The 17,349-nt window shown below is 36.4% G+C and overlaps 1 protein-coding gene across 1 annotated transcript; it reads left to right on the top strand.

The window, feature by feature from the left end:
- The first annotated feature begins 192 nt into the window (after positions 1-192).
- LOC115219524 (protocadherin beta-15-like) lies at positions 193-17,235 on the top strand. Its single transcript, XM_029789704.2, has 4 exons — positions 193-204; positions 10,549-12,965; positions 13,274-13,424; positions 16,582-17,235. The coding sequence occupies exons 2-4, from the start codon at positions 10,569-10,571 to the stop codon at positions 16,926-16,928; spliced, it is 2,895 nt and encodes a 964-aa protein (XP_029645564.1). The 5' UTR covers positions 193-204; positions 10,549-10,568; the 3' UTR covers positions 16,929-17,235.
- Positions 17,236-17,349: the final 114 nt, after the last annotated feature.

Genomic DNA, 17,349 nt, shown 5'->3' with positions numbered 1-17,349 from the left:
AAAGTTGGAGGCTGTATTTCCGTTTCCTTGCATTGGAATAAAAGACAGCTTGTCATTGGCTACAACACACATTACACACTACACAACCAACTCCATAGAACTGTATAACACTATCACTTACCAAACTTCTGCTACTACTACAACTTTGTTATCAGAACACTGAAACAGCACAGCAACAACAGAACAAACAACTGACAACTGTTGGTAAGTACTTATTAAAAGTCATTTTGATAATCTAATATGTAAATATTTATGTATTTTTTTAAATGGTTTATTTATTCGCAAGTTCTTCCCTTTGTTAGATAGAGGATGTGATACAACAATTCACTTACTATTGCTAGAATTTTCCACAGATATTACTCTCTCATTGTGATTTCCAGAAATCTAATCAGAAATGAAGATAATATTCATCAAAGCTTTTCAAGTGTAGAAACTGATATAATTTCAAAAACATTATTTTTCACTGTTACAAACAATTTCAGAATTATGGAAAGTTGATCTATGAATAGAATAATTAATGTTTAATTAGAAACTAATGTTAGGTATAGGTTTATTAATTAGTAATTAGAATGTGAGAAGAAGAAAATATTTTCGTACTTTTTTTAAAAATAGTTTTATTTCTTCTAGGTCAGTATCCAAGGGCAATAACTCTGATTACGTGAAGTAACGCTTTCTTTTTATTTTACGCTACTCATTAGGATAGTTGGAGTAATGATCATATCCTTTGCAGTCCCTCCTCAGGGCTACAAAGAGAAACTTGGTATGCTGCAACAAACAAAACCACTTCATCACCTCGGGGTGGGTGGCGGTTGTGTCTTTCCAAAATTCAAGACTGTTGAGCATTTTTTTTTAAGGTGTAAGTAAGAGGTTTGCTTTCTAACCGCATGGTTCCAGGTTTAGTACCACTCTGTGGCACTATAGGCAAGTGTCTTCTACTATAGTACTGGGGTGACCAAATCCTTGTGTTTGGATTTTGTTGACAAAAACCGAAAGAAATTTGCTGTGTATGTGCGTGTACGCGTGCAGATATATACATATATATATAATATATATAATCGTTCAGGTCTTTTTAATTGTGTCGAACTTTTTTCCATTGTAGTTCATGTGTTGGCGATAATAAACACCATATGTTTTGCATGCTGGCATGGTTTGATGGTTTGTGGCTAGAAACTGGAGAGCTGCACCAGTTTCCAGTCATGTGTTTTCGGCTTGGTTTCTACAGCTGCGGCCCTTTCTAATGCTAACCACTTAATGTGTGTACTGGGTGCTGTTTCACATGGCAGTGCAGTAATGTACTTTTACATGACACCACTCGTAAAGCTGTTTTCTATGTGGAGATCAGCATATGTGGTTTTTATGTGGCACACACGGACAAGGGGCTATATACATGGTACTGGCACAGGGTGTTTTGGTTTTTTGAGTGGGCACTGGCACAGTATGCCTTTTTTGTGGCACACAGCACAGGGTCTTTTTTTTGTGCACCGGCACAGTGCCTTTTTTGTGGTGACACCAGAACAGGGGCTTTTTTTTGTGCACTGCACAGTGCCTTTTTTGTGGGACACCAGCACCAGGGCTTTTTTTTTTGTGGCACTGGCACAGGTGCCTTTTTTGTGGTGTGCACCAGCGCAGGTACTTTTTGGTTAAAAGTACAGTCCTGCCTCACAGGGGGCTTTCTATGTGGCAAAACCCGGCACATGTATTTTTGCAGCACAGGACAGGTGCTTTCACATAGCACTTGCCTAAGTGCTTTTTTTTCCATGGCACGGCACAGGTGCTATTGTACATGGCATCAAGCACAGGTGCTCTTTATGGTGGCAACTGTGCAGTGAGCTTTTTACGTGGCATCAGCAAGGGGCTTTTTAAAAAAACAAATGACCTCACTACAGTACTATCTATGTGGCATTGGGAATTGTTTTTAATTTGACCTTTGTACCTTACATTAATACTACAACCCACTTTGTCATATAAGGGAATTGCCTTCCTCTGTCCTTCGTGAGTACAGAACTTGCCAAAGTTGTTATAGAAAGATATTCAACAACTGGCACTCTAAAGCACCTCAGTGCGAATGTAAGCAGTGTCACACTCACATAAACATTGTTTTCTTTCGTATAGTTTCTCCTATCAATCCGTTCACAGTGCATTACTTGGTATATACCAGTATGAAGGCACTTACTCAGGGCCACAATGCAGAACTGAACCCAAACTGTGAATTGTGAGGCATGCATCTCAACCATACAGCCCTACTCTGATAATATTCATCAAAATATGATATGTCTACGTTTAGTACAGAGATATCATTTTGTATTGAACATATTGCTTCATATAAAGTGTTTGAATCCTGATTAAATTACCTTTTATTATTTTCTAAATTAATGAAAAGTGAGCAGACAGAACTGCTGACCTTGTAGGCAAAAATACATAGCCACAGTTTTTTTCCACCTGTTTAAAATTCATCATCATCCATCGTTTAATGGTCCATCTTCCACTTCATGTAGGACAGGGTGACGGGAGCCAGTAAAAAACCTACCAAGGCTGCTGGGTCTCTTTTTGTAAAGGATTTAATGCCTGTTTGCTCTTCCTAACACGGTCGCAACCACCCCCAGAGTGGACTCATTACTTTTTACGTGGCCCAGCACCAGTACTTTTTACGTGGCACCAGTACTTTTCATGTGGCACCAGCACCAGTGCACTTTGTGGCACATAATTTTTATTGGCACCAGCACCAGTGCATTTACGTGGCACCAGTAATTTTTTGTGGCACCAGCACCCAGTGCATTTTACGTGGGCACCAGTAATTTTACATGGCACCAGTACTTTTCATGTGGCACCAGCACCATGCACTTTGTGGCACCAGTACATTTTAAATGTGGCACCAGCACCAGTGCATTTTACGTGGGCACCAGTAATTTTATGTGGCACCAGCACCAGTGCAATTTTACGTGGCACCATATTTTTATGTGGCACCAGCACCAGTGCATTTTACGTGGCACCAGTAATTTTTATGTGGCACCAGCACCAGTGCACTTTGTGGCACCAGTACATTTTATGTGGCACCAGCACCAGTGCATTTACGTGGCACCAGTATTTTTATGTGGCAACCAGCACCAGTGCATTTTACGTGGCACCAGAATTTTTTTTACATGGCACCCAGTACTTTTCATGTGGCACCATCCCAGTGCACTTGTGGCACCAGTACATTTTTATGTGGCACAGCACCATGCATTTTAACGTGGCCCAGTAATTTTTTATGGGCACCAGCCCCAGTGCATTTCGTGGCACCAGTAATTTTTATGTGGCACCAGCCACCAGTGCATTTTACTTGCACCAGTAATTTTTCTGTTGCACCGCACCATGCACTTTGTGGCACCAGTAAATTTATGTGGCACCAGCACCATGCATTTACGTGGCACCAGTAATTTTTATGTGGCACCACACCATGCACTTTGTGGCACCAGTACATTTTATGTGGCACCAGCACCAGTGCATTTACTGGCACCAGTAATTTTTATGTGGCACCAGCACCAGTCACTTTTGCACCAGTACATTTTATGTGCACCAGCACCAGTGCATTTTACGTGCACCAGTAATTTTTATGTGGCACCAGCACCAGTGCATTTTACGTGGCACCAGTAATTTTTACATGGCACCAGTACTTTTCATGTGGCACCAGCACCAGTGCACTTTGTGGCACCAGTACATTTTATATGTGGCACCAGCACCAGTGCATTTTACGTGGCACCAGTAATTTTTTATGTGGCACCAGCACCAGTGCATTTTACGTGGCACCAGTAATTTTCATGTGGCACCAGCACCAGTGCATTTTACGTGGCACCAGTAATTTTTATGTGGCACCAGCACCAGTGCACTTTGTGGCACCAGTACATTTCATGTGGCACCAGCACCAGTGCATTTTACGTGGCACCAGTAATTTTTTATGTGGCACCCAACCAGTGCACTTTGTGGCACCAGTACATTTATGTGGCACCAGCACCAGTGCATTTTACGTGGCACCAGTAATTTTTATGTGGGCACCAGCACCATTGCACTTTGGTGGCACCAGTACATTTTTATGTGGCACCACACCAGTGCATTTTACGTGGCACCAGTAATTTTTTATGTGGCACCAGCACCAATGCTTTTTGTGTTGCCCTAGCAGCAATGCTTTTTACGTGGCACCTTGGTTTTAAGATATCAATTGGATTGTGGTGGTCTTCTTGATTTCAGCAATGTTTTCCATACCTCTGTCCTTTGTCATCAAGGCTGTTACCTGAAATGTTCTATCAGTCTGTTGCAATAGATTTTACTTCCAAAATCTTTTCCTGAATCTGACTATAACCAAGAGAAAAAATCTTAATAAATCGCATTCACAGGAATATAATTCTTTCTTCATGGTAGGTCATTATATCAAATCTTTGATTAGCAATACAAGTACTACATAGATTTCGTTTTTGGATTTGCTTTGCAAGATTCTTTATGAGTTCGTGCGTTGAAGCATACTCTACTGTGCCTGGAGAGAGTCATTTTCTTTTTGTGCCTTATTATTTAGGACAATTTTACCGGTGAGTGTGTTACACAATAAGGCACAAAAAGAAAATGACTCTCCCCAGACACAATAGAATACTACATAGATGTTTAATTATTTTGTGTATAAAACAGATGTAAGGGTTATTTTTTTTTTCTTCTTGCGTTTTAACTTCATTCACATCTGGATATTTCTAGATCTGTGCCGCTATCAATGTGACCGTACATGGAATAGGAGAAATCCCAATTTTTCAAACACATTGAACAGATCAAGGGAGATAATCACAATGGATACCATTACCAGCCTAACGTTGATATTAACACTTCCTGTGATCATGACCAAATACCTTTTACAGTAACTGGTACCACATCTGACATAAGTGAACAACCATCTACCGTACCAATGACAAGTGACTTTTCTTCAGACTGTAAACCACCTCTACCGCCTGTACCTAAAGTAACAACTCTACCAAAGTACCTACAGTACTTCAGGTACCTTCTCTATCTGCAACAGATGTCTAATAGCATAATTTCAACAACATAACAAACCATTATTACATAACATTGGCAATAGATTCACTGTATGGAAAATGTCATAGCAATGTTTTGTTTTTTTTTCCTCACAATCGAACATTTATCGATGATGTGTGACTATTAGATTTAATTTTCTTCATCTCCCGTTATAGTCTTAACCCTTTCGTTACCAACCCCGGCTGAAACCAGCCCTAGCTCTGTAATACAAATGTCTTACTCTTTACTCTTTTACTTGTTTCAGTCATTTGACTGCGGCCATGCTGGAGCACCGCCTTCAATCGAGCAAATCGACCCCACGACTTATTCTTTGTAAGCCCAGTACTTATTCTATCGGTGTCTTTTGCCGAACCGCTAAGTAGCGGGTACATTAACATACCAGCATCGGTTGTCAAACAATGCTAGGAGGACAAACACAGACAAGCATATATATATATATATATATATATATATATATATATATACACATACATACATACGACGGGCTTCTTTCAGTTTCCACCTACCAAATCCACTCACAAGGCTCTGGTCGGCCCGAGGCTATAGTAGAAGACACTTGCCCAAGTTGCCATGCAGTGGGACTGAACCCGGAACCATGTGGTTGGTTAGCAAGCTACTTACCACACAGCCACTCCTACGCCTATTGTCTTGTTTTCATAAGTTTTGAATTAAAATCTTCCACCAAACCTTAGTCACAATTTGTGTCCCTAACACTAGCTTAATGATAACTAAATTATTTTATTACATTCTTTGTTATATTTAGACTAATTGAAAGAAACACAAAGCATCTCAAAATACAGTAATGAAAGGGTTAAAGGAACATTAACCTTTAGCATTCTGCATTTACTCTAGAATTGTTTCCCCCTACCACTGTCTGCTAGAGGTTAAATCAACTATATTTTTTGATCTCTATTTTGCATTTCATCTTTTTCTACCAATGTTATGTTAAAGATAACCACATTGCAATTTGAACTCAGTGTAAAATAATCTGACTAAATTATGCAGACATTTCGTCCAATATTCTAATGTTTCTGTATATCTCCTGCTTGGAATTGTAATCTTCTCAAACCTTACAATCATATTCTTGTAATATTGTATATTCTCAGTCAACATTTTCCCAGAATACTAATGTTAATGTTTTTCTTGAAATCAGAGATTTAATCCATATTCCACTGCAGTAGTTAGCACTTGTACAAGTTAGTTGTTTTCTAATAGTTCTGTTCTTTTCATTAGGAATTCTTCGTTATTATTGTTTATTCTAACAAAATCTATTAAATTGCAGTTTTAATTTCAAAAGAGCAATAGTGGGTTTTCCACATTTCTGTTTCCCCACATTCCAATTGAGCACACATTTGTTTATTGATAGCCACTCTTTTACTTGGCCATGCTGGAGCACCGCCTTTTGACTGTGGCCATGCTGGAGCACCGCCTTTTCAAAAGTTTCTTGACATAATTTTGTAGCTATTTTATAATATTGCTTTAAACTACTTATGAATTTTATTTTTAAAGGAACATATTCTATACTCATTTTATTAAAAAAAAACTGTTTTAGATTGGGTAACACCTTAGTCTTTAAAACCAGTTTTCTCAGATTTAAAAAAAAATATGCTATAATTATTGAGAAATGATATTTTCCATATTGAATTTATTGCCTATCCTCTCCATTCCGAATATTAAACTTTTCTTCCTTATTCATTTGTGTACATTCTTCTAACACACATACATACACATGTGCATGTGGTGAAAGTGAACTAGTCTGTGAGTCAGACCATTATTAACTGCAAGAACTGGAGGCTGTATTTCCATTCCCTTGCATTGGACTAATAGACAGCTTGTCATTGGCTACAACAAACATGACGTACTAACTAACGACCAACTTCATAGAGCTATATAGCACTATCACGTACCAACCTACTCAGAACTGCTGCTGCTACTATAACTTTGTAATCAGAACACTCAAATAGAGCAGTTGCACCAGTACAAACAACTAACAACTGATGGTAAGTACTTATTAGAACTTATTCTCTTGTGTAATCTTTTATATGTTTTTCAAATGGTTTATTTATTCACAAGTTAAATCTGTCGTTACATAGAGAATGATGTAATTCAATAGTTTACTTACTTATTATCATTAGAATTTTTCAAACATATTTGTATTTGGAGTAAAGGTTGTTTGCCAACATAACATGGCAGTCCTGGTTTAGGACGAATGTTGCTGTAATTTAGCCCCAGGAGACATCGCCTCCAGCTGGTTATACCACATGATCTGTGCTGATGAAGGAAAATAACCTGGAAATCAAGATACAGAGATGTTGTTTTGAGCTGAGTGGGGGTGCTAGATTCCCTTGTTCGAAAATATAAGGACACAGATTGTGTCGAATAGCCAGCTGGAGACGATGTCTCTTGGGGCTAAATTACAGTAACATTTGTCCTAAGCCAGGACTGCTATGTAATGTTGGCAAACAACCTTTACTCTTAAGTACTGTTGCTGAATATCTCTCGTGAGATTTTAAAATAATTTTCTAATATTTGTATTTCATCATGATTTCCAGAAGTCTTACAATGGAATGTAAATTGTACGATCAAGTATAGTAAATAATAGAGAAGGTATAATTTCATTAAATTTCAGAATTTATCATTTTTGTTCCAGAGAATTCTAGAATTAATGAAAGTTTGACTTGTGTAAGAGGGTGAATCTATAATTAGAAAATAATTTTAAGTGCAATCAAAATGTTAATTGTCAGTGACTAGAATGAATATATGATAATTACAAAGACTCTGAGTTTTATCACAAATATTTTTTCTTTTCACAAGGGTAGTATCGAAGGGCAGTAACTCAAACCATTTAGTTTAAATAACTGCGTTTTCATTTTTAATTTGGTAATCTTGTGTGGCTACAAAATTTAAAGATTTCTACCGTACATTTTCAGCAGATTGTTGAAAAGCCAAATTCATTATTGTTCAAACTACAAAAGCTTTGCAGTTGACAACAAGGCATTTATAAGTATATTATTTAAAAGTTGTGACTGCCTTGACACTCAAGATGATCCACTTAACAATATGATCTCCATTTAGTAAATTCACGTGCACTGTACAGTTTTCATTTATAAGTCAAAACTTCAAGTATATATCATGTGTGTTTGAATTAATTTGAGTATAGTTACCACTTACATGGGTGGCAACTTGAAATAAATGAGTCCTGCATATACTCTTTTACTTGTTTAAGTCATTTGACTGTGGCCATGCAGGAGCACTGCCTCTAGTCAATCAAATCCTCTCCAGGACTTATTGTTTGTAAGCCTAGTACTTATTCTATCGGTATCTTTTGCCGAACCGCAAAGTTACGGGGACGTAAACACACCAGCATCGGTTGTCAAGCAATGTTGGGGGACAACACAGATACCCCCAGACTTATTCTTTTGTAAGCCCAGTACTTATTCTATCGGTATCTTTTGCCGAACTGCTAAGTTACGGAGACGTAAACACACCAGCATCAGTTGTCAAGCGATGTTGGGGGGACAAACACAGATACATAAACATACACACACACAAACGTATATATGCATACATAAATACGATGGGCTTCTTTCAGTTTCCATCTACCAAATCCACTCACAAAGCTTTGGTCGGCCCGAAGCTATAGTAGAAGACACTTGCCCAAGGTGCCACACAGTGGGACTGAACCCAGAACCACATGGTTGGTAAGCAAGCTACTTACCACACAGCCACTCTTGCACCTACGTAAATATTTTTTTTTCCTCATCTATTAAATAATGTCAGACCTGTAGATTATTATGGTTCAGAAATTGTTGAAGAGTAAAAGAATCTAATGCAAAAAGATTTAACTCATGATAAAACGCCTTTACTTAATATTTCTAGGATTACATAATATTGTTAGATGTGAGAGAGTGCATAATATTGATGAAAATGCTTTGAGACAGACAGATGAACGACAATGCAGAGATTTTGACATGGATCTGTATGTTTATGGAATTATTAATGTATTTATATCATATCTGTAAATTTTATGATTTTCTAATTGCTTAATGAAATCTAAATTTACATGCTTACAGGAGTTGGCAGAAGAAAACTGAGGGTGCAACATTTGTTTGATATACTTCATTATTGTTATCCGCATACTATCTCTGTTGCTAACATTACTGAAGACTAGCCATGTTTTCAATGGTTTTGTTGATTGTGGTGCTGGTGGCTAACAACTGCTGGTGTGTGGATCATATCTACCATGTGAAAGAGAACAATGTGTGATTTGTCCAGCTTGTGCTATGTTACAAACTACTTGACATTTACTTGACTGATGAATTGTTTCTTTTGAGAATATCCTATCTTCTGTTTGGGTGATCTATTGCTGAATTCTTTGGATGTGAAACCTTGTCAGTGATCATACTTCCTTCTCATAGCTCACTGCCATAACACATTATGAACCAAATGCATAGAAAAGTGCCAAAGGTTACACTATCAGTGAACTGAATGACTTTAAATGTCATTGAAAGTTGCTTTTTATTGTTCTGCCTTATGAAATAACCAATTGTAGTGTATAACTAAGTTTCAAGCCAGTTTCTGGGCATAGAAACTACAAGGTCCTCAGAATCGCTTTTTAACTCATTGTAACTCACTCTGTAACAGCAGATTTAAGATCATCCCTTTCAATATGTCAAAATTACCAGCAGTGCAACCTCATCAAGGCCTACATGACTTCAAAATCTCTTGAGATATCTCTAGCTTTTATGAACATATATCTGTGATTACCAATCATCATCATCATTTAGCATCTGATTGCAATACTGGCATGGTTTGGACAGTTTGACAGAAGTGAATACATCCGAGGGGTGTGCAAGCTGTACTGCCAGCTCCAGCATTGTTTCTATGGCTGGATGCCCTTCCTAACACCAACCACTTTATAGTGCAATGGGTGCTTTTTATGTTGCACCATGTTAACTTGCAAGACAAAACTCCCTCAACTGAGAGCATGAGAGCTACTGAGATAGGTGACTTTGTGTACCTCTCTCAATGCCACTCACCCACTCAGTGATGAGAGTTCAAATGATGTTATAGGACATCGCTTGACAACCAATGCTAGTGTGTTTATGTCCCCATAACTTAGCAGTTTGGCAAAATACACCGATAGAACAAGTACTTGGCTTACAAAGAGTAAGTCCTGGGGTTGATTTGCTCGACTAAAGGTGGTGCTCCAGCATGGCCTCATTCAAATGACTGAAACAAGTAAAAGAGTAGCTTGAATAAGAATAGGTTGGAGGAACTTGAGTCTACAAACAGTTTAATATAATCATAGTAATTGTATTGAGGAGATAAGCAATACAAAGAGAATGTCCAAATCAAAATTGAATATTCACCTGAGATAGAGAATTAAAAATTAGAAGAGGATTATGTAATGGTTGGAATCATAATACATTGACTAAATTATTGAAAATAGTTGGTATTACATAAAATTTTACCTACTTTTTTTTTTTATTTCAGTTATTTGAATTAATGCTTAAATGACTGAAGTCATGTTGTCAGTGTTGTTGATGATTGTGATGTTGATGGCTAACAGCTGCCTTTGTGTGGACCATACCTACCACGTGAAAGAGAACAATGATATAAACAGTTATATTGGAGATATTGTCACTGATACACACTTACTGGATAATATACAGTCACAGGACAAACTGACATTTAACGTACTCCAGGGTGGCACTGATGGAGGTGTTCAATTGTTTAATGTTACACCTGGAGGACAACTGCACACAGCTGCCATATTGGATGCAGAAACTATGTGCCAATATAATGCGGAATGTTTCAGGATATTAGAAATAGCAGTTCAACATGGCCATTCTTTTATCAAGATATTGGAAATCAAAGTTATAATAGAAGATGTCAATGATAATTCTCCCATGTTTCCCAACAAAGACTTTAATATACAGTTTGATGAAAGTGCAACAAAAGGAAGAAAAGAAACACTTCCAAATGCCATTGACAAAGATGTCAGTATTGAGAACTCAAAAATTTCTTATCAACTGAGGAATAAGCACGAAAATATATTCCAGTTGTCAGTCTCAACTATTTCTGATAGTCAAAGTAACATTGAATTAATATTGGGTGGGAAACTTGACCGAGAGAAAAAGGAAAGTTATGCTCTTCAACTAATTGCTACAGATGGAGGATCACCATCAAAGGAAAGTGTATTGGACATAAAAATATTAGTGAGGGATAAAAATGATAATGCTCCTGTATTCTCTCAAAGTATATATAATGTAACAGTAAATGATACACACAGTAAAGAGAAGCCCATTATCAAATTAATAGCAACAGATTTAGATGAAGGGGATAATGGAAGAATTGTGTATAGTTTCAGCCAGGATATCTCAGAAAAAGACCGAAAAAAATTCATTTCAAATCAAACCTCTGGAGAAATATATATAACAAACGAATTTCAGTTTGGAAAAGTCTATAAATTGTTTATTGAAGCCAGAGATAATGGTAATCCTTCCAAGTTTTCTGTAGTGACTGTTGTTGTAAATAGTATCAGTCATCTTAACAATCCTCCCAAAATTGATGTCAAATTTGTCTTAAAGTCAACTGGAAACACAGCTGTCATCTCAGAAGGAACTCAAATTCACAGTTTTGTTGCTTTTGTCAAAGTTACTGACAATGACAATGGAGTAAATGGACAAGTGAAGTGTCATTTACAAAATAGATATCTTCAGCTTATTTCAATGTCTGAAAAGAAATACAAAGTTGTTGTCAAGAGTGAAATAGATAGAGAGAGTGAGAAGAGCTTTAATTTCACCATTAAATGTCAAGATAATGGTTTACCTCCATTGAAAGTAGAGAAACAGTTTTCAATGCTGGTCACTGACATAAATGATGTACAACCTCAGTTTAGTCAGGACATATTTAAGTTTCTCACCTATGAAAATGAACACAAAGACTTCCCTGTTGGCTATGTCAATGCCACAGACCCAGATATTGGAGACGGAGGACAATTAACCTATTCTCTATTATCTAATGGAAAAGATATTCTACCATTTCAGATATCTGATGTGGGATTCATTTCCACAACTGAGTCCCTAGACAGAGAAGAAAAGAACCTGTATGAGTTTAAGGTTTTAGTAAAAGATAAAGGAACACCATCACTGGAGAAGAGAGCAAATGTTGTTGTTGAGGTTATGGATTTAAATGATAATGCTCCCTATTTCAGTTTCCCTAATGTTGACCCTTTCAGTCTTAATGTCCACTACCATCCCCACTCTGACCAGGATATCACAGTTGTTAGGGCCTCTGACAGAGACAGCCAACACAATGCCTTCCTCACATATGAAATACTCAGAGGTAATGAGAAACACTTATTTCAAATGAACCATCACTCTGGTGTCTTATCTTTCTCTCGCTCACTTTACCAAAATGATGCTGGATTCTATGAACTGGAATTAGGTGTGAAAGACAGTGGCAGTCCAGTTCTGTCATCGACAACAACTTTGTCTTTGACTCTAACAGTTAGTAACACCACATCAAAGATATTTAAGACTCCTTCAAAGACAACAACAGAATCAAGTAATGGTCTCCAATTGAATGTGATGATTGTTATTGTTATAGCAGCTGTGATCGTATCAGTTGTCATAGTGATCTCTATATCGATCTGTATAGTTCATAGACTGAAGCAGACAGACAGCAACTATAACAACAGTGTTGATATGTACCACAAGGTTACACCTGCATTAAACGTCCAATCAAAATATATATTTGATCCCACTTGTGTTCTTCCTGGGATTCAGTACACATTGGAGGGAAATGTAAAGAAATCTCAACAACCAATGGTAGACAGAGAAGATATTCACTGCAGAACCATGCTAGGTAATGGATGGGATAACTCAACATTAAGACGTCATCAGCAGGTGAGATAATTTTCTTTTAATTTCAAAATATTTGCCCTTTCAACATTCCATAGTTAATAATAAAGCAGGCTGTAATTAACCAAGAACCTTTGAAGCTGTGTTGCAAAATATAAAAGAAAAATTATTTTTCTCTTTGATTAATTCTTATCTTAAAAATGTAGATTCTAAATTACTCATTAATTTTCTTTACTGACTCACATGAAGATTACTAGAATATTTCAGTTTAAAAGTAAAATGAGAGATTATGAATGACAATAATACCATGATGAAATATTATGGCATACAATCTTTCTGTTTTATGTTTCTAGATGTTTGTTCCAAGAGAAGAAAGTATGTCTCCAGGTTACAGAGAACTAAGCAGTGCTGACGAAACCAGCGAAATGTCAATCTTGTCTTCTCACACAGATAGTAGTCATGGCTGGAGTGTCGGTAGTGCTGGACATTATGAAACCCTGCCAGGTAAATTGAAATAATTAAGTTTTCCTCCAAATCATTATGGTTTGTGAATGTTTATAATAATAGTCACTGGCATGGTTTAGTAGATAAGAATTTTAGTCAGCAATGTTAAAATATTGAGTTTGGTCCTGGTGCTTAATATTTTCATCTGGTTTCTCTTACATTCATAGTTTCAAGCTAAACTAACACTTGTAATATAATTTTGTTGATGGGAGACTTTGAAAAAGAACAAAACTTTACTACAGTGAGTGAGAAGATCCTCTTGTTTTTTGCTGTTAAAATATCTCTTTCATTTGGGGAGTTACTACCAAAATTTGTGCATGTGAGTCAAAAAATAAAAATATAAATTTACAAAAGAAAACTTGTGTGTGTGTGTGTGCATGTTTGTATGGGTATATGTGTATAATATATCTGTGTGTTTGTGTATTTATATTTTATATATATATATATATATATATATATATATATATATATAGAGAGAGAGAGAGAGAGAGAGAGAGAGAGAGAGAGAGAGAGAGAGAGAGAGAGCTGAATGTTTCTAAACGTGACATATATTTATAATTTAATGCATAATTAGGATAAAGTCATTAATTAATGAAAGAAGCCCCTCATGTATATATATATATATGCGTGTGTATGTTTTTGTGTCCATATTTATCTCCCCACCATCACTTGACAACCGATGTTGGTGTGTTTACATCCCTGTAACTTAGTGGTTTAGCAAAAGAGTCCGATAGAATAAGTATTAGGCTCACAAAGAATAAGTCCTGCGGTCGATTTGCTCAACTAAAGGCAGTGCCCCAGCATGGCCACAGTCAAATGACTGAAACGAATAAAAGATAAAGGTATATTAAAACTCTCAATTTTCTTCTTTAACATATACTGTATATATATACATATATATATATAATATATATGTACCAGTGACCGGACTGAACAAACAAAAGAAAAAGCTACTCAACAATCTTTCTCTCTTCTGGAGAGAGAACAAGTGCCGAAGATATAATTCCTTATAATGACTGACTAGAATCCTCTCAGTAAAGAATCATTCAATTGTCTGGTGATTATATACCAAGATCAAACTAATCAATTTCTGGAAAGAATTATATCTTCAATTCCTCTTGAAAAACATATTGCCTTCATTTCATGTATTGAGTTCTTTTTTTTTTTTCATCTATGCTTAGTATAATATATATGTAAGGATCATAGATAGGCTGGCAGAGAAGGAAGACTTCACATATGGCTGATACCCAGGATCATTTAGTAGGAAGACATAACTGCCTTTAATTGCGAGAAGTAAGAGTGTATAATGCTTGTGTATGGAAGTGAATTGATTTGTGGAAATGAGAAGTGGAACTAGGATTTAGAAGATTCGAAATGATATGCAAAACATTAAGCAAGCAGACTCTACTGCATGTGCAATGTTAGTGTGTACTAGACTACCTGTGACCCGTTGGGTCACACGGAAAGTCTGAGATTCCCAGCAATGGAGTTTTGTTTCGTGTTTTCTACTTTATATTCCAGTTTATTTCGCATGCTTTCAACGAATGTGACATCAAAATCACGTGTAAACAGCTTCTTTCCCCAGAAAAGGAAAGATTCGGCTGCTATTTCTTGCACGCCTTGCTACCACATAACAGGTATTTCCGGTCCTTTATCGCAAATAGTTGTTACGGGCTGGCAGAGCATACTAGAAATAGCAGCGAAATCTTTGGAGCTGAGATACATTGAATGCACTCGAAAAATATTTTGTAATGGTATTCCCTTGGGGCAATCTTTCGCTTTGACTCTCAAAACTGTCATTTTTATTTATTTACATTTGCTTTAAAGTGAAAGAGAGGCAAATTTGAAAGATGTATGAACATGTATATGAAATAGATGTGTGTGTGTGTGTGTGTGTTTGTCTGTGTGCGCAATGAGAACACAGACATTCACTCACTCACTCTCTCATGCGCATGTACGTACGAAGAAGGTGTATGCATATGTATTGATGTATGTACGTACACATGACAACACATCCCTTTACTCACTCTCTCTCTCTCTTTCATGCACACATACGTCCATTTCATATACACGTACATACATCTTTCACTTTCTTCTCTCATTCACTTTAAAACAAACGTAAATAAATAAAAAATTTTTACAGAAATTAATGAACTTTGGATGATAAGCAAAAGATTGCCATTTGCTTGAAAATAATAAAAAAAAAACATTAAAATATTCTGTTTTTGAAATCACATTCACTTAAGAATATTTCTAAATGAATAAGATATTGTATACATCAAAAAATTGAGGTTTTTTTCTTTTTTGTTCCTTAGAGAGTGTGAAGACTATGTGTGTACATATGTCACAGGTAGCTGACGTGTGTTTGTGTTGACATGACATTGTTATATGTGTGTGTATTCTGCATGTGTGTTGATGTCACAGCAGTGATGTATTTTTCATCAAGAAATAACAAACAAAAACTGTGTCTAATTAACAAATAGTCCCAAATATCACAAAAATTTGTACTGCACTCCTGCAGGTAAGTATGAAAATAGAAATGCAAAAAAAATTAAGATAAAATATACTATTTCTGAGATATTTGGGGTACACACAAACATCTCTAGAGTTTTAGTATTATAAAGATGAAATATTAAGCACAAATGGGCTGAAAGAAAATCTGGTTGAGATATAGTGGACATATGAGAAGACCACAAAGATATATCATCATCATTTAACGTCTGTTTTCCATGATAGCATGGGTTGGACGGTTCAACTGGAGTCTGTGAAGCCAGAAGGCTGCATTAGGCCCAGTCTTATCTGGCAGTGTTTCTACGGCTGGATGCCCTTCCTTAACGCCAACCACTACGTAAGTGTAGATACTGAATAATAATGTTATTGACAGAAGTGACAATAGAACATAAATGCACATGCGCATACACACACACATACACGTGCATTCATGAACACAGACTGAACAAGCTTCTTTTAGTTTCCGTCTACTAAACCCACATGTAAAATTTTAGGTGACCTCTTAGGTGCAAAGTAGTGAGACTGAATTTGAAACCATGTGGTTGCAGAGGGAACTCCTTTCCTTTCATGGATAGGAAAATGTAATGTTCTCCATTCTTTTAACAGTTTGGGGCATCAGATAACCTATAAATTTATATATTTCTAGATCTGTGTCGTTACCAAATTGAACATACATGGAACAGGAGAAAACAGCTTCCACACACACTGGATAGATCGAGGGGAGATAACAACAATCAATACCCTGGATATACTTACCAACCAAACATTGATTCTAACACAGTCTGTCATCCTGACCAAATACCTTTGAATATAACTGGTACCACATCTAAGATAACTGAACAACCATCTACAACGCCAATGACAAGTGTCTTTACTTCAAATAATAAACCACCTCTACCAGCTGTACCTAAAGTAACAACACTACCAAAGGTACCCTCAGTACTTCAGGTACCTGTTCTATCTACACCAAACAACACCATAGCATTACATTAACACTAAAATATTATTGTCATCAATAAGGCATTACTTGATTAAACCTTATTGAAACGGTTACTACCATTATTTTAAAGTATTGAATGATATTCCTGGGAATTTATCTTTGACAGAAAACAAGAGCCATATATTTTACAATTTGTAAACACAGGTGTGTGTGTATATATACACACACACACTCGTGTTTACCAATTCTGGAATGTGTGTGAGATATAATCCCGTTCAGTAATATTATTCCTAAATTCCATTCCTGATTGCTTTGTATAACAGTTTTTAACAGTTACCTCCCTTGATTATTGTTTACCTTTTTTAAAAATATTTTCTTAACGAAGAAAATTTGTCAACAATTTCTTCAAAATACAGATTTTGATAACGTAAATAATCCCGAAACTTTCAATAAAATTTACTTAAATTAGCGTTA

The sequence above is a fragment of the Octopus sinensis genome, linkage group LG14, assembly GCF_006345805.1.
Source record: "Octopus sinensis linkage group LG14, ASM634580v1, whole genome shotgun sequence".
In the NCBI taxonomy this organism is placed as follows: domain Eukaryota; kingdom Metazoa; phylum Mollusca; class Cephalopoda; order Octopoda; family Octopodidae; genus Octopus; species Octopus sinensis.
This window is presented reverse-complemented; position numbering and strand designations above follow the sequence as displayed.

Coding starts and splice junctions, on each gene's coding strand:
- LOC115219524 (XM_029789704.2), top strand. CDS start 10,569: ATGACTGAAGTCATGTTGTCAGTGTTGTTGATGATTGTGATGTTGATG. Junction 12,966..13,273: donor CATTAAGACGTCATCAGCAG/GTGAGATAATTT, acceptor TTATGTTTCTAG/ATGTTTGTTCCAAGAGAAGA. Junction 13,425..16,581: donor ACATTATGAAACCCTGCCAG/GTAAATTGAAAT, acceptor ATATATTTCTAG/ATCTGTGTCGTTACCAAATT.